Source organism: Orbicella franksi, chromosome 8, assembly GCF_964199315.1.
Source record: "Orbicella franksi chromosome 8, jaOrbFran1.1, whole genome shotgun sequence".
NCBI classification, from domain to species: domain Eukaryota; kingdom Metazoa; phylum Cnidaria; class Anthozoa; order Scleractinia; family Merulinidae; genus Orbicella; species Orbicella franksi.
The window spans coordinates 18,391,680-18,405,459 of record NC_138152.1 but is presented as its reverse complement, the minus strand read 5'-3'; the positions used below and the strand labels follow the sequence as shown (position 1 = coordinate 18,405,459).

Sequence of the window (13,780 nt, the reverse complement as noted above, 5' to 3'; positions counted from 1 at the left end):
CGTCGAATATGAGCTATTGAAACACATTTACCGCGTCTAGGACAAAACGAGATATTGAAATGATTATTTTTTTCCCGGTGCAAGAAAGTATTGTTTCCATTGGTTTCTTTACTGAAGTCCGATCGTGTTCTTTATATAACTGAAGGCTGATTACTTATTGCCGCCTTTTGGTATCGCCGAAAATTTGCCCTGAAAGAACTGTTGACCAACACACCTGATTGATCTAGTTCCATGCGAATTGTACTGTACTTTGGGATTTAAACGTCAAAGGTCAGAAAAGACCAGAAGGTAATCATGTCATGCCAGATTTTGTTCTTTCGGTGTCGATAGCGCCAGGACAATAATGTGTAATTTAATTTCTTATGCGTTTCAATTTCTTAACGCGCGTGTTTTTCGCACATTCAGTTTCTGTTCAGAGAACAAGTTGTTTTGGATGCCTGCGTTGTTACCGGAGATGGAGACATTTCGCCTTGCTGTCCTTCTTTTTATGATGGCACGGACAGTCATTATATCGTGGAACAATTATCGCGCGGTTCAATTCGTGAAGCTAAGGCAAAGCGCGAAACGTGGCACACGAAAAACTAGGGGAGGGGCGTGGCACCAGTTCACACCATTCACTGAATTCGCGCTTCTGGGTTATAGTTTGATGGCGAAATGAGCGGTAAAAAATCATTCCACGATTATTGCTTTCTTAATCCTTGCTTCATTTGATTTGCCCCAGGGAATATAATTTTCAGCAATGTAATATCAGTTAAAATCTAAGACATTTCATTGAATACTCTCATGAATGAGTTACTTTTGTGAACATAGTTCTTGATCTAGATCTTACATTTAGGGGATCCAGTAGTATCACCAGTTTTGTATATTATTATGTGTCCGTGGCTGTATGCGTATTTGGATGCACTTAACTGTGTGAAACTTTTAGCGCGGTGAACGGCCTTTAACATCCCAAGAATACCGGGTCTTTCCTGCGAAACTTTGCACTTAACTGTGTGAAACTTTTACGGTGAACGGCGTATAACATCCCAACAATGCCGGGGTCTTTGCTGCGAAACTTTGCACTTAACTGTGTGAAACTTTTACGGTGAACGGCCTATAACATGCCAGCAATGCCGGGGTCTTTGCTGCGAAACTTTGCACTTAACTGTGTGAAACTTTTACGGTGAACGGCGTATAACATCGCAGCAATGCCGGGGTCTTTGCTGGGCAACTCTGCACTTAAGTGTGTGAAACTTTTACGGTGAACGGCCTTTAACATCCTAACAATGTCGGGGACTTTGCTGTGAAACTTTGCACTTAACTGTGTGAAACTTTCACGGTGAACGGCCTTTAACACCCCCACGCATGGGTCTTGGTGAAATTTTTACGGTAAACCACCTCTAGGAATGTGATTGTCTTTGGTTGTTCAACTTTCGAGTTAAATTAATTTTGTGAAAGTTGTGTTGACAGTGCTTTGCAGTCTTGGGTAGGGCATGGATCAGCGACATGGACTGGGGTGGATCACCAACATTCAAGGTATTATCAAGATTTTTTTTGTTCATTTTATGATAAAGATTCTAATGTGGTTTACACTCTTTTATCTCGCAATTGCAGACTGTGGCAAGCTCAGAGAAAACAGTTGTGCAAAGAAAACGAAAAAGACGTTATTCAATACTTTTTTGCAGCAAGCATTTCTTTGGTGAAGGCAAGTTTGATCTGAATGTCTAGAGGGACTAGAGGGATCTTGTCTTAAACATTAGCGTGGATCATTTTAGATGTCAGAACGTAAAGTGTCAAACTGTCACACGTATGCTGAACCTGGAAGGCATCTGAAGTATCGGAAAAAAACCCGACCGTGTTGGGAGACACCTTGTCCGATCCGCTTAAGACATAAATGGTAAGTTGTATTGTTAAGTTTTTAAGTGATAACATAATCAAAGTGTAGATTGTGCTCATGGCGGCAAAATAGTCAACAGACAATAGGCTGTTGAATAGTGGTCCTAAACAATGCGTTTGTTTTTAATCCAGGTCAATACGCTAGCCAGAACATTTTTTCGCCTATAATTGCCTTGCTGGCATTTCAAATGTTACTCTTTACTGCTGGCTGGCTACTTGGCTAATTGCCATTTTTCTAGCTCGGTATTCAAAATTTTCATTATGTCTAGCTAGCAGCGAAGAGCGGATATTTTTTTCCCAGGAAAGTTAATTATTAATGGTAACTGACGTGTAGCACAGAATCAAAGCTTAGGAAGTCATATCTTTAATTTCCAGTTAAAGTGTCGTTGGGTACTCCTGCTCGGCGTGTCGATCGATAAATACTGTTAGCGGATCGATCGTGTTTTCTACTTTATGTAAGAACCACTGACGAGTATATAGGTTATTAATTATTTTTAGTGCCAGCGGTTTTCCAGGTATAATTAAAATTCAACCTGCAACCTGCAAAACATACCTGTCGTGTGTTCAGACGCGGCAGGTTACTTCTCCAGGTCACAGGTCACAGGTCACCAAAAATATGCCAAAACGTCATAAAACAGATGCGTAGAAGTGCGTCCCAAGTGTTACTATAACAGCTCTTTTCTGGAAAAAAAAAACGCATAAGGGAAATCGGGTGTAGCACTGAAATAAAAAAAAAATTGATCCAAAGAAAGCCAAGACTCATTTCTGTTGAAAACATAAATTCTTTGTAACCTTTCATCTGTGAATTATGCATTTACTTACGCGTGATTTGTGAACCAACCATTTCAACCCATTTCGTACATATACCACATATAGAAATTTTTTCATTAAAATTGTACAGCAAAACATTTTTAGTTGAGGTTTGTTACATGGAAACATCGATAAACCTCTTGGGAATCTCGGGTAATTCTGACATCGCGAGTTTTACTGAGTGCTTTTTGATTGCGACCAGTGACCTGTGACTTGTTACCTGCGACCTGCAACCTGCAAAAGAAACCAGCCGTTCAGACGTTATTTTTTTACGCTCTTCTGCTCACGCGCGACTTGCGCTTAGCACTCGCCTCGCTTTCGCCTCTGTTCACCTAAAATACGCAAAAAAATTACGACTGTTCTGCACGCTAGTGTTTCTGCAGTCACTGTTCAGACGCTGTCACGACTGTGCAAGTTCAAAACGAAATACAAACTGTATGCATTGAGAATACATCAGTGTGAGTACAGTCGATAAAATGTTGTAAGAATGAGTGCCATGAAATCATCTATCAAGCAAATAAACTGATGATGTTGGTTTTTTTTGTTCTACCCAGAACTTGATGTAGCGTTTGTTTTATTTCTTATAATGCTTGTAACAATTACAGATGGAAATTGAAATGTTCACCCAAAGTCTGGATCCTTCAGCGACAGGATATTCAAACGCTATGGTGGTAAAAAGTCATTTGAAGCAGGTCGATCAGATCAGATTTTTTGATTTTAAATCTATTTTGAATCACTGGTTATCCTTGCAATCTGAATGGCTTTCAGCAGTGCGATTTATTCACGAATCGCACTATTTTTGCTCCAAATCGCATCTTTTTCTCAGCCAATGAGAATAGGATAGTAAAACAAAACAACCAATCAGATTTCAAGGTTAGTTTAAAGTAAGCAATAAAATGTCAGGAAATGAAAGACAAAAAGCCATTGTGTGGCGAATTTTGCAACTATTATCGCTAAAACTCTATTGTTGTTGTGGTTGTTTTTCAAAACATTTGACGAATTTAATTAATTACAGTTTCTGTATGACGATTATGAGCTCCTTTAGGCTGAAGACCTACTTTACAGGAAGTTTCCAACATTCAGTGTCCATTTTGAGGAATATTCTGGCGATTTTTCTTCAGCATCTGCTCAAGATCCGTCCAACAAAACACAAACAAACGAGAACCACACAACAAATTCAGGGCCATCTCAAGAAGGTAGATGTTTCCAGGTTTCCGGTAGTTTCAAACGAAGCAATACAAGAGCTCAACTCTGTCGCAGTGAATAAACATACGTAGTCAAACTACGCTCCGCTCCACAAAACAGTGAACGAATGTCTTCCGAAGCTGGTGCCCCGCCATCTTGAAAATATCTTGAAACAAACGACACCCCAAGAACTTGACAAGGTCTTGAGTATTAAGTTCTACGCCGAGGTCACAAAAAGAAACGGAGATACTTACGAGCTGGAATCCCTTAAAATCATGCAGAGTGCCATTGAACGGTATTTAAAAGAGAAAAACTATCCACTGGGCATTGTGCACTCGAGGGAGTTTCACAACTCAAAAGTAATCCATCGCAGAATTACACTAGCTGCACCTTTAAATTCCTTCTCCAAAGACAATTAGAAGTCTCAGCCTCATTCACAGAAGAAAAGGAAGGTCTTCCATCATTGATTCAGGGGTCGATAATTGAACTTTGATGCATGAAGTACACTGTTTTCGTTCTGACTTCAGAACTGCTTGTTTCTTTGTTATGCTCGAATGAGTGTTTGTCATATAACATCGTTTCGTCCCAGTTACCCGGGCTGGAGTGTTCATATGGGAAAAAAACCCCGAGACCCGGCTTCTCATATGAACACATCGAAATTTTTATGAAGGAAAGAGTGGCGAGGCGAGATCTCGGAAACCGAGCCAGCCCGGTTGACTGGGCTAATATGAAGAGGCCCGTAATCATTTTGTCTTTGGCGACACGACGGGACCCGCGAAAGTTTCCCGCATGCACTCCCGTTCCCGTCCTGACCTTCCCGTCCTGGTATCTTAAGGTCCCTAGCGGCTCAAATCGTCGCCGGCAAGTATGTGGACTTGTCGGATCTCTTGGCTGCTAATTTGATACGTTCGGAGTCCGAACCTCAACTGCTCCTGGATGGCCGGCTTGTACTCAATACACCTCCGAAAATATAGCGTCGGCGCATTGGGCACGTGACAAGTTGGACAGAGGCTTTTACTATCTTTGCTCTGGTCATAACCACGTATTTCCCGCATCGGTGAAAAGACCTCACTCTCTAAAAGCTTCTGATCCTGCGCATCCATCGCTAATTTAGTGGTCGAGTTTGGCTCGCGTTCAATCAGGCCTTCCGAGAAAATGCCGCGGCTACAGGCTGACCGACTGGTCGGAATTAAAGTCCTTGTTGTTCAGTTTCCACTCCGGCGGATCGGCAGTTCGCGATCCCGGCACAGCAGCCGCAATCGACACTTCGGAACCAACAGGCTCGCCGTCCTCGCTGATCCCATGTATTTCGTGGAACAAGCGGCGTTGTACGGTCCCCTACGCGTCTTGTCGCTACCACCTTCGTTGTAGCAAATGCTCTGAAGAACATCGGGGAGCTATCGTGCTCCGTCCGGGCCGATCGTAAGTTCGACGAAAAACGGCGTTCACGTTCTCCGGCCGCTGGTCCACCCTTAAACAAATCTTGCCGTCATTAACTTTCAACTTTTGGCGGACCTAGCTCTCCCCTTTGGGATTCGTTCTTCCCCATACATCTACAATTCTGTGGCAGACATGGTGGAATGGATCCTCCTCAACCCCCACGGTGTATTGGATCTCCTGCATTACTTGGATGATTTTATTACGGCTGACCCTCCCAACTCTAACTAGTGTGCTTTCAATCTAGCAACTTCTGTGGCAGTTCGTAAATCATCAGGCCTCCACATTCACCCTGACAAGTGTGTAGGTACTTCGTCCCGCCTCGTGGCGCTAGGCATCGAGTTGAATTCCGTGGCTCAGGTGGCACGTCTTCCCGCCGACAAACCTCTTGCTCTGCAGCAGCTGATACGATCGTGGTGTAGCCGTCGCTAGTGTTCAAGACATCAACTGGAGTCTTTGAGTGGCCCTCTTCATCATGCTGCCGGGGTTGTCTGGCCAGGTCGCACGTTCCTCTGGCGCACGATCGACCTTCTGCGTTGTTTCCTTAAACGTGACCTTCCCATCCGCCTCAATGCTGAGTTTCAGCGGGATCTTCAGTGGTGGCAGCAATTCTTGCCCTCGTGGCATGGGTTTGCTTTTAGCTGTTTCCAGGAATGACGGCCACTTCAGATGTGGAAGTTACATCAGATGCTGTGGGTTCTCTTAGTTTTGGTGCTTACTTGAGGGGTGGGGGGAGGGGGGGGGGTGGTTTAGTGGAACGTGGGCTCCCTCTCAAGCAACCCAACCAATAGCCTATAAAGAGCTGTTTCCAACTGTGATAGCTGCTCACGTTTGGGGTCATTATTAGTGCAGGTGTCATGTCCTTTCTCGGTCCGACAGTAAAGCTGTGGTGCATATCTTAAATTCACGCACATCGAAAATTCCCTGTTTAATGCATTTGCACCGTCAGCTCCTCGCATCATCCGCTCGTTTCAATTTTTCCTTTGCCTTCTTACACGTTCCGGGTATTCTCAATAACATTGCTGGTGCACTGTCCCGCTTTCATTGGCAGGAGTTCAGGAGGCTTGCTTCCAAAGCTCAGGCGCTGCCAGTACCTATCCCGTCCCAACTTCTGGCGGAATTGACCGACCCCTCCGAGAGCGACAGTGCGAGCAGTTCTTGGTTCAGGGCTCTCAGCCACCACTCGCAAGTCATATGCATCCGGTCAGAAAAAGTTCATCCAATTCTGCACCCAAACGGGCAGACTGCACCCCACTGGCTCTCCATGTCGTACTGATGAATGGACATTTTGTCTGTTTGTATCCAATTTGGCCGGGTCCATACAGCATTCGTCTATCAAGGTGTACCTTTCGGCGGTTCGCTCCCTGTATATTAAGCAGGGCTTCCCAGACCCTCTTATTGATTGTGTTCGTCCACAGCTAGTGGTCAGGGGAATTAAACGTTCCCAAGGTTCCGCCAACTCGCAGCAGTTGCCTATGACAGACGATATTTTATTGGTCATTTTCAAGTCATTAGATCTATTGATTCCTGACCATGGCATGGTCTGGGCTGCCTGAAATCTCGCTTATTTTGGCTTTTTGAGATCGGCGGAGTTAAATCTGGCCAGCTTCTCCGATGCTCTTTACCTGAATGTAGAAGATATTGCTGTTGACTCTGACACCAACCCATCATGCTTAAGAGGCCCTGCGCCTAAGAAACGACCGATGATTTCCGGTTAAAAAATAAAATCGGCCGATTTTTATCTCCCAAGTAGAGGTTACCGAATACTATTTAAAAATGAATTTCTTTTGTTTCAGTTTCGCTTTAAACCAAAAATATCGAGCCGCAAAGTTTTTCCGCCTGAAAGCAGCAAAATCAGGCCGAAAATAAGCCCCCGCAAATAACTGTTTAGAAATTACTATCGCAACGCAAAATAATGAGAAAACTACACAGTGTTGAAGAAAAAGGCCTTTTAATGCAATATCATTCGATAAACATAAAAAAACTGCCGAAGCGATTAACAAATAAAGTTTCAAATATTGCATACTAAATTAGATGGAGCGTTGGAGCTGATTTTAAAATAATTATTTCTCAAAAGTTCAACGCTTTTGAAGGCAATCACAGTGATGAATGAGACATTGGAGGGATACAAATCACGTTTCTGGAAAAACATTTTTCGGCCAAAGTATATTGACCTTGTACAAAGCATTCAAAGTTACCGTTTTTACCGTTATCCTGCTACTTCGGCGAAACACTTCTCTTTTGCCAATACGGCCGTGGATAGCGTGTTATACGCCACTTTAAACCTTGCTAGGCATTCAAAGACCGTCCTAAGTAGAAGGAAGTAGAATTAAAAGAGAAAGGAAGATGAAAGATACACAGAAAAAGAAAATAACTCGAAATTACCATCTGCTAACGAAAGTTGAATCTGGAAAATGTCGTCGCGTGACAGCGGCCATTGACGTCATTTGTATCAATAGCGGTGGAATCCAAACGAATGCACAAATAGGAAAACAATTTTTCCCGGCCAGAAAACGTTTAGTGGAACAATGTTATGTTATTTTTCACAAATGATGGTCACTCAAAAAGAAAAACTTCCCCAACCGCCACACCGTTTTGGCCGCAGCGTGATCTGAGTTATGGGTCACGACTGGATCTCTAGCCGCTGACCGCCCAAAGGACATTGCAGACTCGTTTTCCCACGCTCTTGCGACCTTTACGTGACAAATGACATCATTGGCCGCTGTCACGCGACGACATTTTCCAGATTCAACTTTCGTTAGCAGATGGTAATTTCGAGTTATTTTGTTTTTCTGCGTATTTTTCATCTTCCTTTCCCTTTCAATTCTACATCCTTCTACTCAGGATAGTCTCTGAATGCCTAGCAAGGTTTAAAGTGGCGTTTACCACGCTATCCACGGCCGTATTGGCAAAAGAGAAGCGTTTCGCCGAAGTAGCAGGATAACGGTAAAAACGGTAACTTTGAACGCTTTGTACAAGGTCAATATACTTTGGCCGAAAAATGTTTTTCCAGAAACGTGATTTGTATCCCTCCAATGTCTCATTCATCACTGTGATTGCCTTCAAAAGCGTTGAACTTTTGAGAAATAATTATTTTAAAATCAGCTCCAACGCTCCATCTAATTTAGTATGCAATATTTGAAACTTTATTTGTTAATCGCTTCGGCAGTTTTTTGATGTTTATCGAATGATATTGCATTAAAAGGCCTTTTTCTTCAACACTGTGTAGTTTTCTCATTATTTTGCGTTGCGATAGTAATTTCTAAACAGTTTTTTGCGGGGGCTTATTTTCGGCCTGATTTTGCTGCTTTCAGACGGAAAAACTTTGCGGCTCGATATTTTTGGTTTAAAGCGAAACTGAAACAAAAGAAATTCATTTTTAAATAGTATTCGGTAACCTCTACTTGGGAGATAAAAATCGGCCGATTTTATTTTTTAGCCGGAAATCATCGGTCGTTTCTTAGGCGCAGGGCCTCTTAAAGGCGTCCAAGACAGTCCCCCTTCGTAAGGGCTGTTTCTTCCACATTGGTAGGGGCAACTATCCCCTCTGTGCTCTCCAATCTATTTGTCAATTAGGGGAACTCTGGAAGTCCCCTGTTCCTGTTCCAGGATGGCCGCCCTTTGTCTCACATTATGCTGACCAGCTGGATACGGCAGATGTTGGCCAGGGCGGGGATTCCTGGTAACTTTCCTAGCCACAGCTTTCGTACTGGTGCTGCTACCGTGGCTGCTCGTAATGGGAATCCGGACCATCTTATCCAGTCTTTGGGTCGTTGGTCAAGCAATACTTATCAACTTTACATTCGAATGCCATCTGAGGCCTTGGCTATTCTCTCGCGTCGTCTTGCTCTACAGTTCACAACCCCAAGAGCCCCAGCTACCAGCTGTTAGAACGATGGATCGAGTATGTTTGACAGCACGGTTCTCGGCTCACTGGCTATGGGGAATAATGCTGCCGAATGCCCGACAGAGTGTCTGGCGGGGCTTGGCCTCTTGGATATGACAGGTGTTCCGGGGCCTATGCTTGCTGCTTCTGCCAATCTCGCAGCCTGGCCTATTGGATATGGCAGGTGCCTGCTTCATGTTCCTGCTACTTGTTCTGATTTCGCAGTTTGGCCTTTTGGATTTGGCAGCTGTTTGCATACTTGTGCTCCAGGCTTGTGCCGTTCACGCAGCCCGGCCTATTGGATACGACAGGCAGTTGCTTATCTGTGCTTAAGGCTTGTACCGATCTTGCAGCCTGGCCTATTGGATATGGCAGGCCTTTGTATACCTGTGCCTTAGATTTGCTTCAATCACCCAGCCTGGCCTATTGGATACGGCAGACGTTTGCATTTTCGTGCTTTCGGCTAGTGCCGATCACACAGCCTGGTCTATTGGATAGGGCAGGCGTTTGCATACCCGTGCATTGTGTGAAATAACCACACTCCGTGGCCTTTTGGAGTCTGCGGGCCTCCTCCACCGTCGTACTCGCACTTGCTGACCTCACAGCCTGGCTCATTGGATTCAACAGACGAATGCAGACGCACGTTCCCTGCTCTGGAATCGTGGCTGACTTTGCAACCTGGCCTTTTGGATATGGCAGGCACCCGTACCTTGCGGTCATGGGCCATACTGTTGCAACTTGGCGAGGCAGATTTGCGCCCCCAGCTCTCATTGTTGCAGCTTGGCTTTGTTCTCGATTTGCTACCTGTGTATGTCTTCAAGCTGAGCTGGGGGAAGGTGCTTGGAGATTATTGGCAGTTGACGTAGGTCCCAGGCCCCCACCCCACCCCTGTTCGCGGGGCCCTTCGCCCTTCCAAGCCCCTTGTTGGGCGTAGGTTTCTTAGGTGGTTACCACTCTCAGGGTTGCCGTAGATACCTGCATGCTCTGCTCGAGGTTCATTTCTCGGCTCCACCATACCTAAGGCACCTTTCCCAAGCTCATCAATTGGCGATGAGTTTAATATTTTGCTCCCGCCCTAGCAGTATAAACCTGCGATTAGGCGTTCTATTTGGGAGGCGAACGCGAAGGCGAAAGGGAAAATTTTTCATAAAGTAAACCTGATCGCGGGTTAACGATCTAGCAGCAGAATTATATTACGCGGCGCGAGGAATATTCTGACAACGGACGTGAGCATAAATATTTGCATGCGTCGAGACGTTATATTTTCTGCGACATCACCGAGCCAGGGCGTGAACAAAATAAAAGCCGCGGGGGATTTGATGAACACGAATGCAAGGGATAGGTTCTGTGAAGCCTCTGGATAGCCAAAACAACGATTTTCACACATTCAAGGTCACGTAGTTTTATTCCATTTGTAGTTTTGTACTCGATATCTATTGACGTTGAAAGTGATGTAGGTCATGCCATGTTAGCTATTTCTATCGTTTCAACCGAGACAACCTACAGTGCTTTTTGGTTCACATTTGAACAAAATTGAAACAAATTGCAACATCTATCTTAATCGTTGCTGATTCGTATGACATGATAGAGGAGGCAAAGAGTGAAGACGAGACAGGCTAATAAAAACAATCACGGCAAATTATTTATGGTGAATTTGTGACGCTGATGATTCCAGAGTTGGCCCAGAGGATCAGCAAAAAGTAAACACTCGAAAACTCAGCTTTCCAAATTCGCCACGGTGGTTTATTTACCATAATCAATTAAGTGATTACTTGCCTACTATCCCTGCACAACAGTTTCTTTCGAAACTAGTTACTTTGTAACAGAAATGAACATGATTCAACGCTAAACGTTTGCGTGAGCAACAATCGCCAAATACAGTTGGTAGACACAGTTGAACGTACCCAGTCACGAGTTTCAGGGGCTAACAGAATGGCAACATAGTATACCACTCTTGTTCTATATTTGATGTTGACGAATGGATGACATAATGCCACCAGCGTTTCCAACTATCAAGAGCCTCCTTAATTCAACCAATATGTGCCAATTTATCACGAATGTTTGGATGAAGAATAAACAAAATTTAACTTAGATTAGTCTATTGCGATGGAAGCAAAACACAATTTTATTATTTTAAATATTGAATGTTGTTGTATACGTTTCCAGATTCACCTTTTTCCAGTTGCCTTATGCCCTTGACATGAAAATTGATTACTGCGAAAAAGAAAAAGCCACCTTCATCAAACCTGATCAATCACACAGACTATTATTACATACCACCTTACTCTTACTTTCCTGTGATCGGGTAACTGAAGTAAATCCATTAAAATCACTTCCAAAGGATGCAACACGTCAGACGGTCACGTTACAATTCATTACCTGCCTAAGTATTGTGTGAAAAAGACTGTTAGAGGCCCTTTATTACATTGCATTTTTCTTATTCCGATCAAGTGCGAACTGTTAAATTACCCTTACAATATGCGTAAAAGGCCCAAATAAGGCACCCAATTCATTTGATAACTTCCAATAAAATATAGGTAACGTTCTAAATGTCATAAATGGAGGCTTTTGGCCTCTCTTGTGCTGCTGTAGCAGGTTTCCCTGACTCGCTATCGGAAGTTTCAGCATGGTTATCACCCACAGGAGCTTCCTCAGACATTTCCATTTGTTTGGGGCCTGGATCAGTAGGTGTTGAGGACCGAGACCCCTGAGGTGAGGAGAGTGGCCGAGCTGAAAGGGCTGGACTGGGAGCCAGGATGATAGGTACTGAGCTGGGACGTACATTGTCCGCCAACGAGCCCAGATGTGTTGGGGAGCTGCTCCTGTTTGCTAAAGATGGAAGCGGTGGCTGGAGCACCACACAGACTTGTTGTTGTCCCCCGCTAGGAGGGGAAGAGATGCTGCTAGTGCTGGTGCTTCCCTGTTTTGAGGGCAAGCTTGGGCCAGGGTTAGGCTTGTCGGGCTTGTCTGGCTTATTCAATTTCTCAACTAACAAGAAAACGAACTGATCACTTGAGGGACTTGAACATTATAGCGTGTCTGGAAGCACTTCTTAGATTCTAACTATCTGGCCGTCTTCACACAATGACAAGTTTTAAACTGCTGAGATATATTTTCTCAATATCAGACAAATCTTAGTAGAAGACAGTGCGGATACAGTTTTGGATTCTTGCGCTCTAATCAAAATAGATAGCGTAGGCAATGGTAAGCAATCATCAGCATAACACAATAGGGATACGTCACGTTTCTTAGAGACCAGTTCAGATTACTGACAACACACAAACAAAGAAAGTTTTTCTTATTTAACTGACAGAATAACAGTTTCTTACCTTCCTCAACAGGACACGTCAAATCTGAACCAGGATTAGATGGTTCTGTCAATACCTTCTCTTGCTCCACCTTGACTGGAGGAGTGTTGGCAGGGGGAGATTGGCTACGAGGTGTAAAAAGCTCTTGCCGTAGATTGGGTAAAAAGCAGTCGATTCGCTCCCACGTGACCTGCCACAGGGCGGAGTACTTGTGTACTTCGGAGTCTGATCTGCTGTGTGTCTTGCGGCTGTCGCCCTGGGAATGAGCTGTTAGTGCACATTCCTCTTCATCAAATATCCCAGCTGTTGACATCACCAGTAACATGTTCTTCAAGGATTCTGGAATGGCTTCAAACTGTGAAGGTAAAGGTTAATAATGTAGTAGAATTAAGAGCAGAGAGGGAAATGTAGCCTGGGGAGGGGGAGGCTACTGGACCTCGCCCTGTACTCTCAGCACACCAGATGGAGTCCTATCAAAATGAAATAAACCTCGAAGTTCATCAAAAGTACTCCCTTCTCGGTGTTTGAAAATGTGGTCAAACACCATCTTGAATGTTTGATATACGTTCTCAATCGAAACTAAAACTAAGGAGAAAAAGGGGAAATAAACTCGTAAAAATCTATGCTAATTAAGATCAGATATCCAAACGCCGTCACAGTAATGCTTTTCTTTGTTTTAATGAGTTTCACGACATTTTACTACCATGCAACAAAAAAAGCAAAAATATAAACAACCTTGTCTGCGTACAACCGCCCGTCGGAGGAGCCTGTACACAGTCTGTAAACAACAAGGCCTGACACGCTGTAGGTTGCAGTTTTATTTGTGCTCATTTTTTGCCTTAAAAGATTACTTTACCCTTCTTAGGACGAATGCTACTTCTCTAGAGGAGTTACGTCTTCCTCTAAGTTTTGAAGTTTGATTGAAATATCCCAAGAACTCACCAAAAGATCGCTTTTATCTGCGTGCATGTACTTATCCATGAATTCAAGGATTGTAAGCCAGAGGGCAGTGAACGTGGACAGTGACAGTAAAGGAGTTAGATGCTGCAGAAATACCTGGAACATGAAAATAACAGATGTATCCATGACTAACTTCGTTAAAATTGATTGGAAACGAGCGTCCCATGTCTAGACAGTATTTCGGGGTTAGGTAAAGCATCAAGTTAGCCGACGGTTAGCTTAGAGGTACAGTTAACTTTGGCTCATGTTTAGCGGTTAGTTTTATAACGTTCTCAAGGTCATCCTCTCGGCTGCCACGCACAGGGTTCCACATATCACT

General features: G+C 43.9%; 1 protein-coding gene and 1 pseudogene across 1 annotated transcript in view; one reads left to right on the top strand and one right to left on the bottom strand.

Moving 5' to 3' along the window:
- Window positions 1-3,279: 3,279 nt before the first annotated feature.
- On the top strand, window positions 3,280-9,801 carry LOC145495711 (uncharacterized; annotated as a pseudogene).
- Window positions 9,802-10,757: 956 nt separating this feature from the next.
- The window catches only part of LOC145495181 (Golgi-specific brefeldin A-resistance guanine nucleotide exchange factor 1-like), a 110,613-nt gene continuing 107,590 nt past the window's right edge, over window positions 10,758-13,780 (bottom strand). The window contains exons 32-34 of the mRNA XM_081474760.1: window positions 13,444-13,557; window positions 12,523-12,856; window positions 10,758-12,181 (exon numbers count right to left, since the gene is read on the bottom strand). Of these exons, the coding sequence (XP_081330886.1) occupies window positions 11,739-12,181; window positions 12,523-12,856; window positions 13,444-13,557 (891 nt within the window). The 3' untranslated portion in view covers window positions 10,758-11,738. The remainder of the gene's footprint in view (window positions 12,182-12,522; window positions 12,857-13,443; window positions 13,558-13,780) is intronic.